This window comes from Antechinus flavipes, chromosome 2, assembly GCF_016432865.1.
Source record: "Antechinus flavipes isolate AdamAnt ecotype Samford, QLD, Australia chromosome 2, AdamAnt_v2, whole genome shotgun sequence".
Lineage (NCBI taxonomy): Eukaryota > Metazoa > Chordata > Mammalia > Dasyuromorphia > Dasyuridae > Antechinus > Antechinus flavipes.
In genome coordinates this window covers 366,805,405-366,830,776 of record NC_067399.1, presented here as the reverse complement: position 1 = coordinate 366,830,776, position 25,372 = coordinate 366,805,405, and the positions used below count along the sequence as shown (strand labels likewise).

At 33.4% G+C, this 25,372-nt stretch overlaps 1 protein-coding gene across 3 annotated transcripts in view; it reads right to left on the bottom strand.

Moving 5' to 3' along the window:
• Window positions 1-25,372, bottom strand: part of LOC127549849 (DNA repair protein RAD50-like) — a 97,399-nt gene that overhangs the window by 68,738 nt on the left and 3,289 nt on the right. For all 3 annotated transcript variants that reach the window (XM_051978234.1, XM_051978235.1, XM_051978236.1), the window contains exons 4-13: window positions 21,158-21,286; window positions 20,723-20,888; window positions 18,760-18,953; window positions 18,265-18,471; window positions 15,604-15,786; window positions 15,035-15,192; window positions 12,450-12,625; window positions 11,763-12,000; window positions 3,417-3,606; window positions 917-1,043 (exon numbers count right to left, since the gene is read on the bottom strand). In XM_051978234.1, coding sequence (XP_051834194.1) covers window positions 917-1,043; window positions 3,417-3,606; window positions 11,763-12,000; window positions 12,450-12,625; window positions 15,035-15,192; window positions 15,604-15,786; window positions 18,265-18,471; window positions 18,760-18,953; window positions 20,723-20,888; window positions 21,158-21,286 — 1,768 coding nt within the window. The remainder of the gene's footprint in view (window positions 1-916; window positions 1,044-3,416; window positions 3,607-11,762; window positions 12,001-12,449; window positions 12,626-15,034; window positions 15,193-15,603; window positions 15,787-18,264; window positions 18,472-18,759; window positions 18,954-20,722; window positions 20,889-21,157; window positions 21,287-25,372) is intronic.

Below are 25,372 nucleotides of genomic sequence, written 5' to 3'. Positions count from 1 at the left end.
TAAAGTATTTTTAATTAATTAAACTATGTACATTGGGTTTTTTTAAAGATATAATATTATTATACATTTAAAAGACTAGAGTATAAACATAACTTTAAAAAAATTTCAATAGTATTTTATTTTTCCAATTATATGTAAAGGTAGTTTCTAATTTTTGTAAGATTTTGAGTTCCACATTTTTCTTCCCCTCCCTCTCTTACCTCTCTCTCCCCTTCTCAAGACACCTAAATATAACTTTTAAGTGCACTAGGAAAAGAAAAAAAAAATGTGATTTGCTTTATTGTAATATTCACATTATTGCTGTAGTCTGGAATCAAATCTACAGTATCTCCCAGGTAGGTCTGTATTTTAACTCTTTTTCCCTTCATGTGCACTCCCTATTTTCACCAAACAGGATTATCAGCTGTTCTGCTTTCTTTTCTTTTCCATGAATTTGCACAGAACATTCACATCCTTAGAACATACTATTTCCTTATCTTCATCTATTATTTAGGCTTCAAGATTCAACTTACGTACCACATCCTCTTTGAACATTTGACAGTTTCAACTAAAAAAATCTCTTCCTTTTCATATATATTCCCATTTTTCTATATGTGTGTATATATATATACACACACATATATATGAAAAATTAATAAAATAATTTTTTCTAGACATTCTTCCCTTTGTCCAGATTTATATCTTTTTATTACTCATGTGAATGACATAAGGAAGAATCTGATGTTATTTTTCTTATCAGTATGCCACATATCTAGCACAGAATAGGGATTAGATAAATACTTGTTTATTGACTATCTGTTGAAGTTGACATAATTATTGATCTGAAGTTTCTGTTGGGGCAACAAAGATGAATGGTTAAAAGAGATGTTTTATATAATAAAAGTCATAATTTTAGGAAGATTGAATTTTCTCTTACCAGTGTCCAATCTATGCTGTTTTTCTTGCTTTTCTTGGTTTACTTGTTGAACAGTTCGATCCAAATCTACTCCTTGTAACTTAGCAGCTTGTTGAGCTATTTTTCGTTCAACATCTCTAAGTTCCATCTTAAAAATAATAAAATTATTTAATTAAAAATACATGCATAGTTCAGTGAATGCATTCTGTTATTCGGAATCTTCAAATTGAGTAGGTCTAACAGAATAAGTACTCTAAGTGCTGGAAATACAAAGAAATGCAAAAGCAATGTCTGCCCTCAAGCAGCTTACATTCTAAAGAAGTGTATGATATGAAGCTAACTCTGTATACAAAATATATATACAATAAAAATGGAAAGGACCAGAAGTAGGGCAGAACCAGAAAATGCCTCCAACAGAAAATAGGATTTAAACTGAGTCCTGAAGGAAACCTAGCAGCAAAGGTAGGAGAAGGGAGACAAACAATGAAAAGGGATGGAGCCAGGAGATGGGGAGTTGAAGAATGGCAAGAAGGCCAGTGAAACTGGATGCTAAGATATGTGGAGGGGAGTAAAAAGTAAGAAATCTGGAAAATAGAGAGGGGCCAGGTTGTGAAAGGTAGCAAAAGCTAAGGAAAGTATTTTGTAAAGAGCTACTGCAAGAATATCTAAAAGGAATCTAAAATGAAGAAACATGGTCAGGCCTTCATTTTAGGAAAATCTGGCAACTGAGTAGAAAATGGATTACAGTAAGAAGACACTAGAAGTAGACCAGCTATGAGAAGATGAGGGTCTATATCAGGGTGGCAGAGATTGTGTAAACACAGAAAGAGCCATGTATAATGAGATGTTGTGAAAGTAAAAATGACAAAACTTGTCAATAGAATGGATATAGGTTTTGACAGAGAATAAAGAAACTAGGATAACACTTGGGTTTCAAGCTCAGATAACTGGGAGAATGGTTGTACCCAACAATAATAAAGAAGTTAGGAAAGGGGAAGGTTTGAGGTAAAAAAATCATGTGTTTGGATATGTGAGTATGATATGAGTATCCTGTGTACAGAATATCTAGTTCAAGGTGTCAAGGAGAAACTGGTAATGTGAGACTGGAGCTCAGAAGAGACACTAGGACTTAGGACAGACCACTGGGGAATACCAACATAGCCATGACCTAGATAAAGATCTAGCAAAGAAGACTGAGAAGGAACAGACAGGTAGGAGAAAAACCAGGAATGAGGAATGTCACAAAAGCCTAGCGAAGATAGAATCTAGCACCAAACAATAAATAGTGTTAAGGATTACTGAGAGGTCAAAAAGGATGAGGACTGAGCAAAGGCCATTAAATTTGGTAAGATACCACTGGAAACTATGGCAAGAGCAATTTTAGTTTAATGATGAGGTTAGAAAGTAGAATGAAAAAGTTTTTTGAAAGAGTGAGAGAAGAAAAAGTGGAAAAACCAATTACATATGACTTTTTCAAGGAGTTCAGTCACAAACAAGTAGAGATACGTTAGCTTTAAAATTACAGTCACACAGCCAGTTCACCGTTAGGCTTTCCATGAAGTCTTTCAGTTTGGTAAAACTTGCCAGAGCTTGTGCTCTGTTACTATAATTCATAGACTCATGGCTTACAGGTTTAAATGAATTTTTAAGAAATTAATTTAATAAAGTAAAAAAAATGTTAAATATAAATGTAAATCAATAAAAATGTAGTTAGGAATACAGATGACATTCAGAAGAAAATATGGAAATGAAAAGGAAGTCAATTAATAATTGTTAATAAATTGAAAGATATTTCATTTTTATACAGGGCAGACCCAAAGATTAAAAAAATGATATTCTGCTTCCTAATTCTGGTTTTATGTACTACTCAGTTTTCCCCTTTAATTTTAGATTAATTCACCAAATGTCTAAGCATCATACACCACTTATTTTCTAGCAGATTCTTTTAAATTTGAAGATGTCATTTCTTCTTTCATAACATTTCATCTTTTCTTTAAAAAAAATGTTTTTAAATAGGACTATATATATTTAACACTATGTGGAGACTGTAAAGCTATGGTTATGAGGATGGACAGAAAGTATAATGCACTGTAATCTTTCTTATTGAACTAAAGTTACATGCAAGGACCTGTTGCAAAAAAAAGTCCCTACAAGACATTTTAATGCAGTTATATATAAGACTTTCCTAGCAAAAAGTCAAGAACAAGCTGTATTTCAGTATTTTCATTTAAAATCACACCATGTTGGTCACCTGCTTCACATATAAAATTTATTTATAATCAGCTGTTTGAAGAGGTCAATGGATTGGATAAGGAAACTGAATGATACAACAGAGCTGGTTAGAGCAAATCAAAAGTTTAGCTTGAGGAATTAATGTGCCTCCAAGTTAATAGATATTTGATATTTGATGAGAAAAATGGAAAACAGGAAAAGAAACTATTAAAAATATCTACATAAAATCATACAAATACAAAAATATCTACATAAATATCATGCCCTCCAAAAGCAACTCTCTACATACCTGTAATCTTTCCATGATAGTAACATCTGTTAAGCATGCTTTAGCACTTTCCTCCTCTGGTATTATAGTACCTAAGAGTGTCTCTTGTTCTTCTATTTCACCTTTTAGATGCTGTATGTCTCTGTTCACATTCTGTAGTTTATTCCTCAATTCTGGTATTTCTCTTTCCTTCAAATCAATTATGTTTTGTCTTGATAAAAAACAAACAAAACACACACATACCACAAAACTCTAAAGCTCAGTTCAACAATTGTATCCAATATATACTTATTGAATTATCTACTATATACAAGGCATTGTGCTAAATTTGTTTTTAATTTTAAAAATACTACTTTAAGCTATTATTGATGCCTGATACAATGGCCATTTCTCAACAAACTTTCCACTCTCACTGAATCTCTCCTTGTATAAAAGAAAAACAGGAAAGCAAAACTATCAAACACAACTACATCAAACTATATAATGAAATATTTTTCACCTAGAGTCTTCCACCTTTCTATAAAGAGGAGGGATATGGTATTTCATCATCTTTGGGATCAACAATTCAAGTAAATCAGAATTTGGCTCTCATTCAGTGTTGTAGTCACTGTGAATATTGTTCTCCTTTTCTAATTACCTAGAGCAATTTATTTTCAAGTAAAAGGTTTCTATTTAAAGCCATGCATAGAAGATATAATTAGATAAACTTTTATCAATAACTTCTCAAGTAACCCTCAATTATCTCTCTCTTCTAACTGGAAGGCTGGAAGTCAGAATATTAAACTCTTCCCAAAGCCTTCCTTTATAAAGGGCTTAACAAGTTTCCCGGTAACATCATTTTTCCCATCAGTAATCCTGCTTGGCTTCAACTTCAGAGAACACCATACTTCAGATTCTATGGTAGACATTCCCCTCTAACCTCAGGCTTCTCAGCTTCCTTTTGTATGTTCTCTACTCCCATTAGATTGTAAGCCTCTTGAAGACAAGGATTATTTTTTCTTATTTGTATCCTTAGCACTTAGCATAGTGCCTTCCCATAGTAGATGCTTAATATTTATTTAATTTCATTTTAGTCTATTCCTCCCCAAACTCATATTTATGAAATTGATGTTTTTAACCCAAGCAGAAAGAAGTATACTAGAGCAAATATGGAGCAGGATTTGTCAGAAAGACTTAGGTTGAAATGTGACTCCAATATTTCTGAGGTATATGACCTTGGACAAAACAAGTAACCTCTTCCAGCCTCAGATACCATATCTAATATGGAAGTCATCAGATTGTTGCACTTATCTCTCAGAAATGTTGTGAAACTGAAAAGAGAAAGTATTTGTAAAATGTTTTAAAATGTTCTACCTTGTAGAACCTTGTAATAGATGTGATTTAAAATCTGCTAAGTACTTTACATAAACAGTTAATTTCAATTTCACAAAAACTCTATAGGTAGATCCTACAGGTATTACAAACACAGAACTAGAAAGAATCTCAGTAGCCATCTAGCTTAACACTTGAAAAGGTAACCTACTACAATATAACCAACTAACCATGAAAAAATGTAGGTAAAAATGGCCATCCAGCTTTTGCCAAAAGACTAGCCCACTTTATTCTAAGGCAGCCCATTCCACTTAATAATTTATGAAACATTTTGCCTGTTCCTGATCTCCTCTCTGAGGAGTTAAACAGAGTTAACCCTTATTTTACGTAACAACCCTTTAAATACATGAAGCCATTAAGTTGTTTCCCTCTCCTCCCAAATCTTCTCTTCTCCAATCTAAGTATTCCTAGTTCCTTAGATCAATTCCCAAATGGCATGGACTCAATTCCTTTGACCACTGTGATTGTACTCCTCTGTGCTAATCTTTGGTACTCAGAACTGAACTATGTAACATTCTAGATGTGGTCTAAGCCAGGGCTAAATACACAAGGTCATCACTGCCTTATTCTTGGGAGGTACTACTTTCTTAATTAAATTGAAGATGATATTAACTTCTTTGACTGCCACCCAAATATGACTGCTGAATTATTCTAAGTCCACCAAAACTTCCCTTTCAGTGCTTGGAATAGTGTTTGGTACAAAGTCAAGCTGGTTTTCTTTTTTTTGTAAAAGAATTATTTTTGTTATCATAAACTTGAAAAACAGTGACAAACAAGAACACTACCATATAATACACACACACACACACACACACACACACACACACACACGAAGAAAAAGTTATATATATGAAACAATCTCATTTATTAACATAATAAATTAGTTCTAAACCAATACTGCTTGTTTGTTTCCTTCTCAACGTACTTCTTTTCTCTTCTGTGAATTTTGAAAATGATCAATGATTTTTAAAAAACTTTTTTAACTGGCAAAAATCTACTTTCTTACTTTTCCACCCCCTTTGGAATTGTGCTTGGTCATCATATTAATCAGAGTGCCTAAATTTTTCAAAGTTTTTTGATTTTAATTAAATTGTTTGCCTGGTTCTGATCACTTTACTCTTCATCAATTCATTAAGGTTACCAGGTTTCTCAAAAGCTATGTCTTTTAATATTTCTTGTTGCATAATCTTATTCTATTACATATCACAATTATTCCATAATTTCTTTAAGCATTCTCCAATTGATACTCCCTTTAGATTCCAATTTTTTGTCACAAGAAAAGCTTATTAAAGAATATACTTTCTCTTTAATTCTCATTGTTTCCTTCTGTTTTGCATTCCTATACTTAATGGTGTATGTGTAAATGTATGAATGAATATATTCTTCCCTTCTTTGACCAAGTCAGATAAGAATGAAATTCAAATGTTAGCTTTAACTCCTTCCTTTTTGTATAGAGGAGCACTTTATGCGCCTCAATTATGTGATATAATTTTATCTTTCTTCCCTCTTTCCATTCTTCTTTAAGATCAAGACATAACAGAATTCATCTCAGTCTCTCCTAGTCTAATTAGACTTCTAAGGCGAATAGGATTTAGAGGATAAATATGTTATCTCCTCATATTTGCATATAAGCATTTTATTCTTCTTTATTCCCATTATTATTCATTCAGGTTTAATTTTTTGTTTCTCTTGGCTTCTGAGTTTGAACTTCATGTAATTATGGTCTTTTTATCAGAAATGCTTGGAAGTCCTTTATTTCATTAAAGAATCATTTTTTCTCTCTGAAGACTTTTAGTTTCACTACATAAATTATTCTTGATTATAAGCTTTGGGGAATATTATAATTTTAGATCTCCACTCCTATAGTGACTAACTGTATGATACTGACTGTGGCTCCTTAACAAGTGAATTCTTTTCTTCTGGCTGCTTTGAGCTGGAAGGTCTAGAATTTTGCTATAATGGGAGTTTACATTTTAGGTCTTTTTTCAAGAGGTAATCAGTGAATTATAATTCCAGTTTGTACTCTGGTTCTAGGCACTAGGGCAATCTTCTTTTATGACTTCTTGAAATAAGACAGCTAAGCTCTTTTTGTTGATCATACTTTTTATAGAGTCCAATGATTCTTAAGTTATAGGTTTTCCAGATAAGATTTTGCTATGAAAGACTTTAAATTTTCTTCCATTTTTGTCTTATTATTTCTTATTGCCTCATGAAGTCATGGGCTTTCCTCCATTCTAATTTTCAGGGAACTTATTTCTTGGGCAAAGTTTTCTTGAGTTTTATACTAAACTCCTAATTCTCTTTCAAATTCTTTTTTTCATAGCCCTTATTTCTTTTCCATTCATATTTGGTTTTTTGTCAATTAAGTTGATCTTTTTTTTTTTAAATATTAGCTTTTTATTTTCAAAATATATGTAAAGATAGTTTTCAACATTCACCCTTGCAAAAATCTTGTGTTGCAAATTTTTCTCCCTTCCCTCCACTCTCTTCCCCTAGACAGCAAGTAATCCAGTATAGGTTAAACATGTCCAATTCTTCTATACATATTTCCACATTTATCATATTACATAAGAAAAATCAGATCAAAAAGAGAAAAAAAAGAGAGAAAAAACAAACACCACAAAAAGTGAAAATACTATGTTGTGATCCACATTCAGTCCTCTCTCTGGATGCAGATGGTTCTCTCCATTACAAATCTATTGGAATTGGCACGAATCACCTAACTGTTAAAAAGAGCCACGTCCATCAGAATTGATCATCACATAATCTTGTTGTTGTGACAATGTTCTCTTGGTTCTGCTCATTTCATTTAGCATCAATTCATGTGATGCTGAGTGAAATGAGCAGGACCAGGAGATCATTATATACCTCAACAACAATACTGTTTGAGGATGCATTCTGATGGAAGTGGATCTTTTCGATAAAGAGAGCCTTAATTGATCAAAGATGGACAGAAGCAGCTACACCCAGAGAAAGAACACTGGAAAATGAATATAAACTGCTTGCATTTTTGTTTTTCTTCCTGGGTTATTTATACCTTCTGAATTCAATTCTCCCTGTGCAACAAGAAAACTGTTCAGTTCTGCACGCATATATTGTATCCAGGATATACTGTAACCTATTCAACATGTAAAAGACTGCTTGCCATCTGGGGGAAGGGGTGGAGGGAGGGAGGGGAAAAATCGGAACAGAAATGAATGCAAGGGATAATGCTGTAAAAAATTACCCTGGCATGCGTTCTATCAATAAAAAGATATTAAAATAAAAAATTAAAAAATTAAAAATTAAAAAAAAAAAAAGCATCAGTTCATGTAAGTCTCTCCCAGTCTCTCTGAAATCATCCTGCAGATCATTTCTTATAGAATAATAACATTTATATACCTTAACTTATTCAGCCATTTTCCAACTAATGGGCATCCATTCAGTTTCCACTTCCTTCCCCTTACAAAAAGGGCTGCTACAAACATTTTTCACATATATGATCTTTTCCCTCATTTATTATCTCTTTGAGACCCAGTAGAGACACTGCTAGATCAAAGGGTATGCAGTTTGATAGTCCTTTGGGCATAGTTCCAAATTGCTCTTCAGAATGGTTGGATCAGTTCAAAACTCCAACAATATATTAGTGTCCCAGTTTTCCCACATCTCTTCCAACATTTATCATTATCTTTTCCTGTCATCTTAGACAATCTGAGAGGTGTGTAGTGGTACCTCAGGGTTATTTTAATTTGCATTTCCATAATCAATAATGATTTAGAGCATTTTTTCACATAACTAGAAATGGTTTTAATTTCTTTTGTCTGAAAATTGTCTGTTCATATCTTTTGACAACTTATCAACTGAAGAATAACTTGTATTCATATAAATTTGAGTTAATTCTCTATAGAAATGAGGCCTTTATCAGAAGCCTTGGATATAAAAATTTTTTTCTGTTTCTCTTCTATCTTGGCTACTTTGATTTTGTTTATTCAAAACCTTTTTAATTTAATATAATCAAAATTATCCATTTTGCATTTCATAATGTTCTCTAGTTCTTCTTTGGCCATAAATTCCTTGCTTTTTCATAGACTATCCCTTGCTTTCCTACTTTATTTATCGTAAACCCTTTATGTCTAAATCGTTAACCTATTTCAATCTTATCTTGGTATAGGGGTCCTCAAACTTTTTAAATAGGGGGCCAGTTCACTGTCTCTCAGACTGTTGGAGGGCCAGATTATAGTAAAAACAAAAACTTTGTTTTGTGGGCCTTTAAATAAAGAAACTTCATAGTCCTGGGTGAGGGAGATAAATATCCTCAGCTGCCGCATCTGGCCCACGGATGTAGTTTGAGGACCCTGGCATAGAGTGTTAGGTATTGGTCAATATCTAGTTTCTGCCATACTCTTTTCCAACTTTCCCAGCAATTTTTGTCAAATACTAAGTTCTTATCCCAGTAACTTGGGTCTTTGGGTTATTATAGTACATATTTGGTTTTTTTAAAATCATTTTTAGATCTCAAAAAAAAGAAAAACTCAAACTTTAACTTCATCTCTTCTAGAAATTCTAGTTGCATTTGTGTCTAAGCTGTGTTATTCTTTATGGCTTTTACTGCAAAATGTTCTAAAGTCTTTTTTTTCTGGGTTTGTATCTTATTTATCCTGCTAAGAACTTTTTATGGTGGGAATCTTTTTTTGTTTACTCATAATTACAGCCTACTTTCTGATTTTGGATTTTACATTAGTGCATTTGTGTATTTTTGGATGAAATATCTAGGCTGGTCTTACTAAAGTTTGTGTACAGAATTATATTCAGGTACAAGTTGTGTTACTCCAAAATTGCAGGTTGGGATCTCGTAAGCTTTCTATGCCCTTTTTAAAAGCTTTTCTTGATCTAATCCAGGGCAAGTATGATCATTATATTGCTGTTCTGAGCTTTACAAGTTCTGACCTGGAACTCATGTGAATTTGTATTTGATTTGAAGTTCCAGGACACTGCTACTGGATTTAGCTATTATCAGCCAGCTGCAAAGTTGTGCTAGTTTAGAGTGACAGAAGTGTAGGGTCACCCTTGCTCTGGGATTTCTACATTGGTTATTCCACTACAGGCTTCAAATTGGATTAAAGGCCAGTTTTGAGATGCTGCTTTTTTCTTGATTTCAGGAAATTAATTATTTAGGTCTGCTGCTATTTGCTACTGAACTTGTTCCTCATTCGATACTAATAATAACCATTCCTAACCTGGGAATACCACCCCTGTATATTTCTCAGACTCAGAACTGGCCAGTAACTTTCTTCTTAACAAAATAGATAAAATACAAACCCAGCTAAAGACTGACCAGAACATGCCAGCAAAAGCCATATTAAAAAACACAGCTTAGACACAAATGCAACTAGAATTTTTGGAAGAGATAAAGAGTTTCGAGTTTTTCTTTTTTTTTTTTTGAGAGCTAAAAATAATTTTAAAAACCAAATATGAATGGAGGATAGGGAGAATGGAAAAGAAATGAGAGCTGTGGAAGACAGCACCTGTTTCAACTCCCTGCATAAAGCTGAGCTGTCCCAGCATGGGTCTGAGACTGTTTTATTGATTTTGAGGTTAGCTTCAGTCTTTCATTCCCTGGGTGTTGGAATGTACCAACACACTATAGTATGTTAGTGACTACAGCAAGGTCTTTGACAGATCATGTCCCTAATATCAATACATCTTTTTGTCTTTGTTTGATCCATGCTCACCTGGATCAGACAAACAACTTTTAGAGATTTTCTCATGGATTTCCCAATGAAGATTTGGTCTAGTGCATTTTCTAGATCTAGAGTTTTTTGTTTTATATTGTTTTTGGGGGGAGAGAGGGCAGTTGGGAGCGGGGAGACAAGAGGGGAACCTTGCTACATTTCTTTCTGCTACTCTACTACAGTAGGTTCTTATTAAAAAGTTTATTAACCTGATTTTTGTTTTGTAAAAATATATCCTCTAGAAAAGGATCACATGTGCAAAAATGTTTATAGCAGACCATTTCATAGTGGCAAGGAACTGGAAATTGATGTCCATCAAGTGGAGAATGACTGAATAAGTTATGGTATATAAATAGAATGGAATTATTATTGTTCTATAAGAAATGATGAGCAGGTTGATTTCAGATAAGCCTGGAAAGACTTACATGAACTGAAGCTAAGTGAAGTGAGTAGAACCAAGAGAACATTATATATAGCAACAAAAAAATTATGTGATGATCAACTGTGAAAGACTTGGCTATTTTCAACAACGAGGTGATTCAAGGAGACTCTAATAGATTTGTGACATAAAGAGCCATTTGCATCCAGAGAGATAACTATGAAGACTGAATGTATATCAAAGCATAGCTGAAAATGCGATTTTTTCTTTTTGTTCTTTGTTTTTTTTCTTTCTTGTGGTTTTTTTTTTCCCTTTTGATCTGATTTTTCTTACATTGCATGGCGAAAATGGAAATATATTTAGAAGAATTGCATATGTTTAATCTATATTGAATTGTTTGCTGCCTGGGGAGAGAGGGAGAAAAATTTTGAACATAAGGTTTTGCAAAGGTGAATGCTGAAAACTATCTTTGCATGTATTTGGAAAAATAAAAAGCTAGGAAATAAAATAAAAGAAAAAGAAAACAAACAAATATATATATATATATATATATATATATATATATATATATATATATATCCCTTTGAAGCAACTCTGAAGAATTCAGCATAAAAGCTTATGTTTCATGATTAAGAACTTTCTACTAAGAATGGTTCACTTTTGAAAAAATAAAATTTATTCTAGCAATAAAAATAATAGCAAGAGGCAACGAATGTCAGTCTATTGAATTCAGCAGGATGTCTAATGTTTTACTCTAGACAAAAGAAAAGAAAAAAATGATAATTAAATTTTCCATCTCAAGGATATTTCAGAAAGGATTAACTAACAAAAATTGGTTTGAATGGGTGCATTTTTATACTTACACTACTACTATTAAAAAAATGTGTGTGTCCTTTTTTCCTTTACCTTATTGGTTTAAGCCCCATCATTTCATCCCGTCTTTTTTCTCTTCTCTTCAGCTCAGATTCTGTTGACTTGAGTTTGTCAGGAGCAAGGCGTAGCTTGGATTGCAAATCACTTATCACATCTTGTAGTTCAGCTTCTGTCTGAAAAACTCTCTGACATACAGGACAACATGATTGGTTTTCATCAGTTAGCTGAGTAATAAACTGGGAATAAACTGCTGTGGCTCCAGCAAGCATTGCTGTTTTTAAGAAAAGAAAATGAAAATTTTAAATTTGGCATTTTATAGACTTCATTTATTTGAAGAAGAGATTATCAAAGTTGTACTCTTTTTTATAATGAGTATGATTGTTTATAATTCTTTGAACAAATACACTATTAAAAAGCTTCAGCTTCATCAACTGCATAATGGGGATGATAATAATCATATTTATCTCACATAGTTGTTATGAGGATCAAATGAAATATCTGTAAAGCATTTAGCACAATTACCTGGCACATGGTAGGTACTATGTAAATGCTTATTCCTTTTTCTTTCCCTATAAAAAGACTAAAATTTACATACTTAAGTTTTCTTTTATCAAAGATTCCTAAATATAATCTGTGTAAATTAGTGTTTGGAAGGAAAAAGCATGATGAATGGAATTCTAAATATATATTTTAAATGATCAAAATATTAATAAATTTTACCTCGCTGTTTAGAAGATTTTTCAATTTCATCCATTAGCTTATCTAAATCACTTTCAAAATCCTGACTTCCACAAACATCAAATAATTTGTCTTCATATTTGGACAATTGTTCTTCCTTCTGCTTGAGTTCATTATTGATGTGATTTTTATTTTGTTCTGCTGAAGCCAGCTCTTTACTGAAACAGAAATGGATCTACTTTTAAAATATGAGCTATGCTCTTAAAACATGTAAGAAGATAAACAGAACTATACTAACAAGATATGAGATTAAAAATCGAATCAAAATAATGTATAAATGAGTAATATAAAATTTTAGAGGCTGGAAAGGTAGATGGGGCAAGATTGTGAAAGCTCTTAAAATCAAATAAGGGTATATAACTTATCCTAAAAACAATAGGAGCCATTGGCAATGACATGGTCAGACCTGCACTCAAGGAAAATTGCTCTGGTAGCTATGTGAAAGATGAATTGGATAGAGATTTCAATCACAGAGACTGATCATCACTCTATTGTAAGAGCCCAAGAAAAACAAAGGATTGAGATAGTATTTATGTAAATAAATAGAAACTGTCTGATACAAGAAATATCAAGGGGGTACAAATATCAAGACTTGACAACTGATTGAATATGCAGAATGAGGAAATCTGTGGAGGATTAATGTTAAGGTTGTGAACCTGGGATCCTGAAATGATGATGATCTTCTTAATTAAAATAGGGAAGTTCTGAATCGGGCTTGATTTGGGGATAAAGATAATGAATTCTATTTTGAATGTGTTGAGTCTGAGATGTGTATGGGACATCCAGTTTGAAATACCCAACAGGCAACTTATGATGCAGTACTAGACCTCACAAGAGAGACTGTAATTGAACACTTTGATCTGTGAGTCAACTACACAAAGAGGATAATCAAAGTCAATAAGGTCAGCAAAAGAAATGGCATAGTGAGAAAGCAATATAAAGAACAAAGCCTGTGATATGCACATATAGGGACAATGATGTGGATGATTCAGAAGATTGAGGAGCAGTCAGGGAGGAAGAAAAACAAGAGAAGGAAATGTCATATCAAATCAGAGAATATCTAGGAGGAAAGCAGTCCGGAATGTCAGATGCTCCAAAGATCAAGAAAGATGAGAACTGAGAAAAGACAATCAAATCAGGCAATTAGAAATTAGAAATCAGGCAAATGTTAATCCTGAAAAAAAGCAGCTTCAATTGACTGAGAAGACTAGAAATAGAAACAGGATTGCAAACTGCTGAGAAGTAAGAGAAAAGAAAGTGGAAGCAACAACTGTAAATAGGCTTTTTCTGGGTATGACTGAGAATTTGCCTAAGATAAAAAATGAGAGCTTGAGGGAATGTAGTATTTAATGAAGGTTTAATCAACAAGCCAGGTTAGGTTAAAAGGAGTCAAAAGCTGAAACAAGAAAGTATCTAGCTTTTCAGATCTTTCAAAATTCAAACACAGCAATGGCCTCCTCAATTTTAAAAGAAGCCTAAGAGATTGCTAGAGCCTAATTACCCTGAGGTAAGTAATTTTGTTTTCCTTTGAATCCTCAAAGTATCAAGAAGGCAGCAGGGAGGGAAGAAACTCTATATCCTCAAGACTGTGAAACTTTGAAAGAGTATGAGATCCTTAGTCCTTGGGGCCCTTTCTTGAAATCTATTTAGGTTTTCAGGCTACATATAACAAAAAATATATCAATAGCCTATCATAACAATGTTTTCTTAATTTATGAGAGACTACCCATACACATAATAATGAGTTACCCATACACATAATAATATAGAACATAAATTAAAAAACATCCCTTATGAACACCACAAAAACTAATAATGAAAATATTATCAATCTGAATTTCTTAGCCTCCTAAACAGCTATATAAGATTTTAAAGAGAAAGCAGAACAAACCATCACTATTTATAACTCTGCCCTATGCAACTCCATATATTTATATAGATAAATAGATAAACGAGTATAGAAAGATAAGAAATGCAATTTCATTGATAAAGGAATCTTCCAAGTAAGGAAACTCTTTCTATCAATGCAGGATGGCACTCTTTTGGCAATATATAGTCTTTACAAAATTTGCCTCTAGCACTGAAATATTAAAGGATTTGCCCTGGATCACATAGCCAGTCTACCTCAGAGACAGAGCCTCAAGGACAGCTCTGCCTTTTCTATCCATCTCACTATGCTGCCTGCTTCTCAATACACAAGTATATACAACAAAAGTATTCCACTGAATAAGTCAAAGTAAGAGTCAATATGGCATAGTGAGGAGCTGCTGAATTATTAGTCAGGTAAAGTTAGTTTCAAATATTGCCACAGACACGCATTATGTGATCCTAGGCAAGTCACTCACCAACTACCATCTCTAAAGTCGGCATAAGTGCCTACCTCTTAGAATTATCATGAAGATAAAACAAAATAATGCCCCTCAAGTACTTGGCAAATCTTAAGATGCATGTGATGCCAACTATTAAAATATGCCACTCCGCGACAATAATTGATTTTAGGAACAATTTTTTAAAACTGCTCTAGTAGGGAAAAGAAACAACTCCTACATTATCAAATGAATACTTACTTAAATTTGGCAAGTCTGTCCCGTGTTTGATTAATTTCTTTAGATTTACTATGAAGCCAATCTTCAAGTTGCTTTTTGTTGGGAAAATAGCCTAACAATGACGTTAATTCATCATTGTGTCTAGATTTTATTTTTCTTATTTGTTCATCTTTGTCAGCCTATAAGGAAAAATTTTTTAAAGATTTATTTTTTTTAATGGAAACACATATGACAGTTTTGATATGTCAATTATGATACCAAATATATCACTGATTCAGTTACTTGTAAACAGAAATTGGACATGTGATTTCACTGGTATAGAGAAATCCAAAGTGAGGAAACTACAGATACCAATATAGGTAAACATCTCTGCAGCTCATAGTCTCCCAAGAGTGGCACCCCTGAGGCAGAAGTTTTGTCTTTCCCAGGATCAGAGGTCACACTGCCAGTATTTGTCAGAAGTAGGATGTGAACCCAGGTATTTCTGGCTTTGATGATCTCTCTCTCTGCTACCAAACAGTATTTCATCAGATACTAATGCCAAATGAAAATTTCAACCCCTTAGTATTACTAGAATTAAGATACAATACTTTGTCTCTGGTCAGCATTTCCATTTGGGTTCTTGTCATGGTGTGGTGGTTTAATTGTTCCATTTCCTGATCTAATTTACGAAGACTTCTGTCCAGATCTCCCTTTTCTCGCAATAGTGTTGGTAGTTCTTCTTTCAGTGCTGCTATGTTACTCTTTTCCTCTGCCTTGCCAAGTTCAAGCTCCTAAGGAAACAAAAGTAGCAAATTTACCTTCTGAGCAGTAGCAACCAACAAGAAATTGAAAAGTCCATTTGAAAGCTACTGAGCACCAAAAGAGAGGCAAAACTATCCAGATTTGGACAACAGTCCATGACAATTAAGGAGACTTTCTTATTGACTTATGGGATGTGAGCAACTGGCAAAACCATGAATGTACCATGTGTGTTTTAGTAACAATTATTTCATGAATGTTCCCACCAGAAAGACAACTACTAAGAAAAAAAATCAAAAGGAGTGTGACACCATTTATCACCCTGTTTTCCTGTTTCCTTAATGCTACTCTCTTCTGTCCTGTGAATCAGTAATTATCTCAAAATTTTCATCCTCTGCTCTACCTTCAAACATGCCAAGAATAAAAAAAAAAAAACCTTCACTAGATTGATCCAACAATTCTGGAGAGCAATTTATAGCCCAAAAGGCTACAAAACTCTGCAAACCTTTTGATCCAGCAGTGTTTCTACTTGTTCTTCATAGCAATACAGTGAAGCAAGGTAATTGCAATAGATTTGGGACAGAAAATGCCATCTGCATCCAGAGAGAGAGCTATGGAGACTGAATGTGAAAGGAAGCATCCTATTTTCTCCTTTGTGTTTTTTCCTTTCTTGCATTTTTCCCCTTTTGTTCGGATTTTTCTTTCTCAACATGATAAATATAGAAATATATTTTAAATGATTGTACATGTATAACCAGTATCAGATTGCTTGCTGTCTTAGGGAGGGGGAGGTAAAAGAGTGACAAAAGGTTTGGAACTCAAACCTTGCAAAAATGAATGCTGAAAACTATTTTTACATGTAATTAGAAAAATAAAATACTATTAAAATGAAAAGGAAAAAACTACCAACTCAAGCTATAATCCCACATCCCTCTTCCCTTTCTTGGACAAAAAAGTTGTCTATATTTGCTTCCCTCACTACTTTTTCTTCCTATTCACTTTTAAACCTTCTGTATTCCGGCCTCTAAGATCTCCACTGAACTGAAACTACTGTCCAAATTGACTAACAGTCTCTGAATTGCCAAATCTGATTTTTTCTCAGTCCCTCATCTTTTTTAAGACTACTGAGCACACTCTTTCTTTCTGTATGGTGTCTCCTCTCTGGATTTTTTCAGGATACCACTCTCTCCTACTTTTCTTTTTTACATATATATAGTCCCATCCCTCTCCTGAGCTTAAGTCCCACATCTCTAACTATATACTGGACATTCTAAATTGGATATCCCAGAAACAGAATCTTCACCCCTCAATCTTCTTTTCCAAACTTCATTATTTCTATTGAAGACATCTTCCAGACTTTTAGGTTTATAACCTCAGTATTATCTTCAATTCATTATTTGTACTCACCATATATCCAATCAGTTGTCTCATCTCCATATCTTTTCTTTCTTTTTTTTTCTCTAACTCACACAGCCACCACTCTAGTTCAGGCTCTTATTTTCTCTCACCTAGACTAGTGCAAGGTCTCCTTATTTCAAGTCTTTAATCACCTGAGTTTTTCCTATAAAATGTGACCAAAGTAATCCTTTTTAAGCACAGACCTAACTATAAGACACCCCTACTAAATCAATTCCAAATGCTCCTCCTCTATTGCCTCCAGGATCAACTATCAGTTCCTATTTAGATTTTAAAATCCTTCACAAATTCACTGTATCTTATCCTTCTGACCTCATTGGATATAATGCAGGCAAACTGGCTCTCTTCCACCTCACAGCCAATACTTTATCTCCAGTCTCCATGTCTTTATACTGGCCATTCACTTTGCCTGGAATTCACTCTTTCCTAAACTCCACTACACATAGTCCTTCTCTTCCTTTCAAAATGCAACTAAAGCATCACTTGCTAAAATAAAAAAGTTTTCTGCTACTAATAAACTCTTCTACTGAAACTATCTTGTATTTAATTATTTTATATTTATCTACACTTATTCACTTAAAATTGATTAAGTGTAGATTTAAGTATGGACCTGTTATCTTCACTGGGATATAAGGTCAATTAGAATTGTCTCTTCCTTTGTACTGTACACTGAACACTTATTTCCTGAAAGAAAAAAAATAGATATAGATAGTCTAAATGAAAACCATTTAAAAAATAAAAACAAATTAAAAGATATGTGAGGAAAAGGAGCTATGATCTCCTAACAATCTGAATCTATATGCCTGAATTTGGATGTTTTAAAAATTGAAAAACATTGAGAATGTCTAAAAGCCTATTACCAAAGGTTAAAATAACTTCTTTCAGAGGGACTGCAGCTACTCTAAATGTCTCTATGTGTCAGAGTCAGGAGAAGGCAGTAAAGAGCCTCTAGGAAAGTTTTCCACAAAGGTATACAAATTAATGCTTCTTTGAGTTTGAGTGTCAATAAATGTGATGAAATTTGAGCATGGAGAATACTGAGTAAGTCAATAAGTCTATTTCTTAATTACAATTTCTTAAGACAAATATCTTACGGTTTTTCCAAGTTCCTGGTCCAGTTCAAGAATTCTGTCCGAAGATCCCTCTAATTCTTGTAGTTCATATTTTACATTTTTCAGTTCAGTCTGTTTCTTACTTTGAATTTCTAATTTCAGTTCAATTATTCTTTCCAGGCCAGTTTTCTTATCCCTTATTTCATCTATTTGTTTTTGTTTCATACTTTCTTTTCCTGCAAAGTCATTCTAAATACAAATTTAAAAAAAATTAACAATTTGGTCATTGTGTACTTAGATATATAAGTGAAATTCATTTATGACTATTAAATATTAAGGTGTCGATCTCTTTTTTTCTTTACAAAAAAAGTTATTCTAATGTATATCTCAGTAAATGATTTAAAAGATTTCATAGCCAAGATACATATTATGTTAAGATCTCACATAAAATGCTAATTAAAGATTAATACTTAAACTAGTCAAATAATGCTAACAGATGTAAAACTACCACAGAATGACATATTACAAAATGTTTACCATCATTCTTCTATTAGCTTCTGTTTCTCTTTCTTCTATGTCCTTCACAAGCTTCTGAAAATTTTTAATTTGCCTTTCATTAAATGGTGCTCGCTCAAACCCATCGAATTCTAAATGTGTTGCCAAAGACTGTATTAATGAATCTCTAGCTCGGATGTTCTGTTGATGGCGATCAGCTTGTAGTTGGAGACGACCTTTACAAAAAAAGTACAAGAACCATTAACAATTCTATTCATACAAAATTAAGATCTAAAATCTTGATTTTTTTTTAATATCCTCTTCTTTCCAATTACACATAAAAAAACTTTTTAACATTCATTTTGTTTAAAAAGTTGAGTTCCAAATTCTTTCCCTCCTTCCTTCTCTTACCCCCCTTCCTGGAAAAGACAGGTAATTTGATATAGATTATACATGTGCAGTCATGCAAAATATATTTCCATATTAGCCATATAGCAAAAGAAAACATGAACCAAAAGAAACCCTCCAAAGGCCCCCCCCCCAAAAAAAAGCATACTTCTATCTGCCTTCAGACTCCATCAGTTCTTTCTCTAGAAGTAGATACAATTTTAATCATAAGTCATCATAAATCCTTTGGAACCATCTTGAATCACTGTCTTGATTAGACTGGCTAAGTAAGACTAATTTTTAACACTTGATTCAAAAAATACATGATACTGTGAGAAAATGCACAGATAATGCTTTTCAAGAGTGTATGTTCCATAATTAATCTATATCAGATTACTTGCTGTCTTAGGGAGGGGGGAGGCAAGAGAGAGAGGGAGAAAAATTTGAAATACAAAGTCTTAAAAAACAAATATTGATAACTATCTTTACATGTATTTGGAAAATAAAATACTACTGAAAGATTTTTGTTTTTTTTTAATGTGTTTCAAGACTTTTAGAAGATAAAAAATATTTTAAAACCATCATTCAGAGGTAGGGTACTATAGTGAGGAGAGTGCTAGGCCCGGAATCAAGAAGACCTGGAGTAAATCAAATTCCATTTCTGACACTCATTAGCTAGAATGACCATGGGCAAATTACTTAAGATCTATATATTTCAAGCAAATCTCCATAAAGTATGTTCTAAAGTCAATGACATGTTAGGGTTTGGTTCAGTAAAGGGAATTCTTACCATCTAAATCACAGATCTTTGCAAAGTATCATATTTTGACTTACATGCTTTAAAAGCATAGTACGTAAGATTTCCTAAATGTTTCTTAATTATTTTCCACTAAGCAACCTGGCAAGTGCTTCAAAGCACAGTCATTATATTAACATTATTTTTCTGTGTTAACATAATTAAGAAGTGATTTTAATGTACAATTGTATTGCTATTGTTTTTAAATATAGTCTCCTGATCTCAAATTGTCAAAGTGTTTTATATTCCCCTAAAATATTTTTTAATTCCCTTGATGTGTGTTAATCAACTGTGCATCAATTATGATTAATCAAGAATATGTGATTTCATGAGTTCACCAGGATGGAAAGGGAACCCCTCCACCAACATAGACTACAACCCTATATACACTAAAATCTCTTTAAAAAGAGATACTTAGCATAAGGCCTATGAAGATGGATTAATTTTTTTCCTATAACCAAATTTCAACATAATTTGTTTACTTTTTAATCCTAAGTATTTTATTTTATGTACCTAAAAGCATATATTGAAGAATCTAGAGGCTACATCAGACTGCCAAAAGGGTTCTTGAGACACAAAAAAAGGTAAAGAACACCTAGTTTAAAGAGTTTAGAAAGTTTAAATGACCTAGAGTTTAGAAAGGTTAAATGACCCATCTTAGGTCACATGACTAGGAGATATGAAAATGATGATCTGAACCCAATACTGGACCCAAGTCCAGTATTCTATCTCTTCCCCCACAGTATCTCTGTAGTAATAACACCTATTTACCCTAAATACACTGACTCTTGCAATGAATAAAGCTCAAATAGTCCATTCTACCCTGTTCCACAAGCAGTTCTGATTTTTCATGATTCAGCAGCTTAGATTCTTTATTTGTTCTGTCCAGCTCTCGCTGACAATCGATCAGTCTCCTTTCCTTTTCTCGTACTGTTCTCTGGTGATTGTGGTACATATCATTTAGCTGTTCATCAGTCCCCTGAAATACCTAGGCAAAATCAGAATAAATAGTTTTAAAATAAAAAATGTAAGGGGTCATTACTAGCAATTAACTAGCAGTTATTTGTGTACATCACCCAATATATAAAGAGGGGAAAAATCTAAAGCTCCAAATCTTATTACCTATACATAAAATAAAATAAAATAACCATCAAAATAATTATGTTTCAAAAAGAATAAGACAATGGCATGGTTTAACAGAATAACCTTCTTTACAAAACTTATATTCTAAGGCAGAATAAAAATTTCAACACAAACCTTTTCCATTTTCTGCTCTAATTCACTGTTGTCCTTTTCCATTTGTTTCTTTCTACTTTCCAGAGCTTTAATGTCATTGTCAAGCCTCACTATTTTAGAAAGATTCTGTTCAATTTCTTTTAGATGAATCTGAAAATGAAATAAGATTTTTCATATATGAAACTCACCATAGCTTAATTTATTCATTTAAAATATTTTAAATGCTCATAGAACTTAATTTAACTAACACACCGCATTTAAGAATAGCAAAAAATATTCCTATGGTAGGAAAATTTTATTATGGTGAAGCAAGAATTTCGAAGGAAATCAGTCTTTTCACATACCCCACAAAAAATAGCAACAGGCATCTCTAGCCCAGCATAAAGACTCAAGAAAAACCAAAAGAGAAATATCTTTTACAAACACAATGAAATATATGTGGGCATTAACTTAAACATAAGACATGTAAGAGGTCTATATGTAGACAATTTCAAAATGATTTTGACAGAAATCAAGGCAGAACAGATGAAAGGATGGGGGCAGACAGATGGCATACAGTAAAGAAAACACTAAGCCTGGAAGCAGGAAAATCTGAACAGAAATCCAGCTTTTCAGATACTAGCTGTGTGACCTTGGGTAAGTCATTTAATGTCTGGTTTGACTCAATTTCCTCATCTGTACAATGAAGATAATAATAATATCTACCTTACAGAGTTGTGAGAATCAAATGAGAAATGTGTAAAGTGCTTAATCCAGTGCCTGGCACATAGCAGGCATACTATTATTGCTAGCTATTATTATATTCCTACACATCATTAGATCAAGCAACTATTATACTTGTCTAACTTGTTGATTTAATGTAGAATAGTGGTTTGATTTGTAAAGAATAAATTCCTTATCTATATTTGTCAAATAAGTAAATAAATGAACTCAATTATAGATAAGAATGATTATCAAAGTACTCTGAACTCTTCAAAGGAAGAATGTTAAAAATTTAAGTTATCTCAAAGCACTCCATTCAGGAATGAATAAAATGTATTTATTAAATACTATGCTATGCCAAGCACTATGATAAGTGCTTAGGACACAAATACAAATGTAATTTCTATCCTCAAAAAAGCTTACATCTTAATAGAAGTAAACAATATATACAGGGATATACTAAAGAAAGGAATATTTTGGTTTGCAAAATTACAGGGATAGGATGAGAAAGCACAGAAACTATTTCTGTATAGCATCATTCCAAAGTCACCACTGATCTCTTTATTGCCAAATCTGATATATTTCCTTAATCCTCATCCTTCTGGACTTCTAAGTAGCATAAGTGACGGCTGGCCACCCTTACTTCTGCATATTCTCTCTCCTCGATGGGTTTTCATGTCATTGCTTTTTCTTGGTTTTCCTACTGAGGCAATGACTTTTCCTCATTCCTCTTCTACACTATGAATATAATCCCAAAGCTGTCCCTGATCCTCTTCTATTCTTTCTCTGTAGTCTTACATATACCTTATTGCCTCCCATGGATTTAGTTATCTATACAGATGATTCCTCAAATTAGATATTATCCATCTCTAGCCTCTCTTTTGAGCTCCAATTATGCATCTCCAATTCCCTGCTGGACAAATCAAACCTCAAACTCAATATGTGTAAGATGGGATAATTTTGTACCCTCTCTCTTGAATTTTTCTGCTTATGTTAAAACTCACTACCATAGTTCACCCAAGTTCATAAGCAATCACTAGATATTTATTATACACCTATGGGCCAGGCACTGTGCTAGGCACTGGGGATAGAAGTACAAAGAATGAAGCAAATCCTACTCGCATCCTAATGGTAGGACAAATACATGAAAACATATATAAAACATAAATAATAAGTTAATAAATACTAATACAAAGTTAAATTCAAGGTGGTTTGGGAGAGACAGAGTAGAAGGAAGTAATAAAGATTTCATGCAGAAAGACGTTAAATAGAGAAACTTATGTGAGGAAGAAAAGGCCAATTTGGAAGGATCAGAGTATTGTCCTATGAGGTTATAAGTTTATAAAGGGCTTTAAAAGTCAAATAAAGCTAATATTTTATCCTAAAGGCAATAGAAAGCCATTGAAGTTGTTTAAGTAGGGGAGTCATATAGTCTGATCTATATTTTAAGAAAATTTTGGCAGCAAATTTGTAGGATGGACTGGAATACTAAAAGACTTGAGGCACAAGATTAACATGTTATCATAATACTATAAAGGAGAGATAATGAGAGCCTGAACTAAGATGTAAAATGTATAAAATGAAGAGAGGGAGACAGATGTGAGAGATAATATGAAGGTAGAAATACAAATTAGCAACTAACAATTTAGCAACTAACGGACATATAAGACAAAAGACAATGCTAAGATTATGAACTTGGGAGATTAGAAGGATATGGTACCTTTGAAAGAAATAAAGAAATTTGGAAGAGGGGAAGATTTAAGAGAAGAGATTGCTTTGGACATGCTAAGTCTGTAACGTCTTTGAAATATTCAGTTTGAAATGTACAATAAGGAAGTGATGATGTAGAGCTGAAGATTAAGAAAAAGGGCTGAAAGAGTGTTCCAAATCACTATTGATCAGAGAAATGCAAATTGAGACAACTCAGATACCACTACACACTTGTCAGATTGGCTAAAATGACAGGAAAAAATAATGATGAATGTTGGAGGGGATGCGGGAAAATTGGGACACTGATGCATTGTTGGTGGAGTTGTGAACAAAGCCAACCATTCTGGAGAGCAATCTGGAATTATGCCCAAAAAGTTATCAAACTGTGCATACCCTTTGATCCAGCAGTGCTACTACTGGGCTTATATCCCAAAGAGATCTTAAAGGAGGGAAAGGGAGCTGTATGTGCCAAAATGTTGGTGGCAGCCCTGTTTGTAGTGGCTAGAAACTGGATATTGAATGGATGCCCATCAATTGGAGAATGGCTGGGTAAATTGTGGTATATGAACGTTATGGAATATTATTGTTCTGTAAGAAATGATGAGCAGGATGAATACAGAGAGACTTGGAGAAACTTACATGAACTGATGCTAAGTGAAATGAGCAGAACCAGGAGATCATTATACACTTCAACAACGATACTGTATGAGGATGTATTCTGATGGAAGTGGATTTCTTTGACAAAGAGACCTAACTCAGTTTCAATTGATCAATGATGGACAGAAGCAGCTACATCCAAAGAAAGAACACTGGGAAATGAATGTAAACTATTTGCATTTTTGTTTTTCTTCCCGGGTTATTTATACCTTCTGAATCCAATTTTTCCTGTGCAACAAGAGAACTGTTCGGTTCTGCAAACATATATTGTATCTAGGATATACTGCAACATATTTAACATATATAGGACTGCTTGCCATCTGGGGGAAGGGGTGGAGGGAGGGAGGGGAAAAATCGGAACAGAAGCGAGTGCAAGGGATAATGTTGTAAAAAAAATTACCCTGGCATGGGTTCTGTCAATAAAAAGTTATTATAAAATAAAATAAAATTTAAAAAAAAAAAAAAAGAAAAAAAAGGGCTGAACCATGTAGAACTGTGAGTTGTTTGCTTAAGTGACAGTTAAATCCATAGGAACTGATCAAGAGAAAGTGAGGGACTAAGAGATAAAGAGAAGATTTAGTACAGAATCTTGATGAATACCCATAATCAGGAGGCATAATGCAGTTGATCAAACAGCAAAAGGCAGAGGAATCAAGACAGGGAGAAGAGCCAGGAAAGAGTAGTGTCATAAAAACCCACCCATATATAATCCCATATGTAATCACTGTCCAAGTCTTGTCAATTCTAATTGCATAGCATTTCCCCCAACCATATCCCTTCTGACATCTCATGCAGCCACTAACCTAGTTGAAGGTCTCATCACCTTTTAACTAAACAACTAGAAGAGCTCCAAATCAGTTTCTTTACCTCAAATTCCTCTCTACCTATCTCATCTTCTATATAGCTGCCAAAGTGATTTTCATAAAATGTAGGTTTGACTATATTACTTACTTATTCACTAAAGTAGAATGGCTCCATATTATCTCTAGGATAAAATATAAACTGCTATTTAGCTTTTAACGTCCTTTACAACTTGGTACGAATGTACCATTCCAATCTTAAACAGAAACCCATATCCTCCCCACACTCCACTGTAAAGTCAAATTGGTCTTCCTGTTCTCCCTCCCATCTCCATACCTGTGCCCTGGCCTAGAACTCACTCTGGCT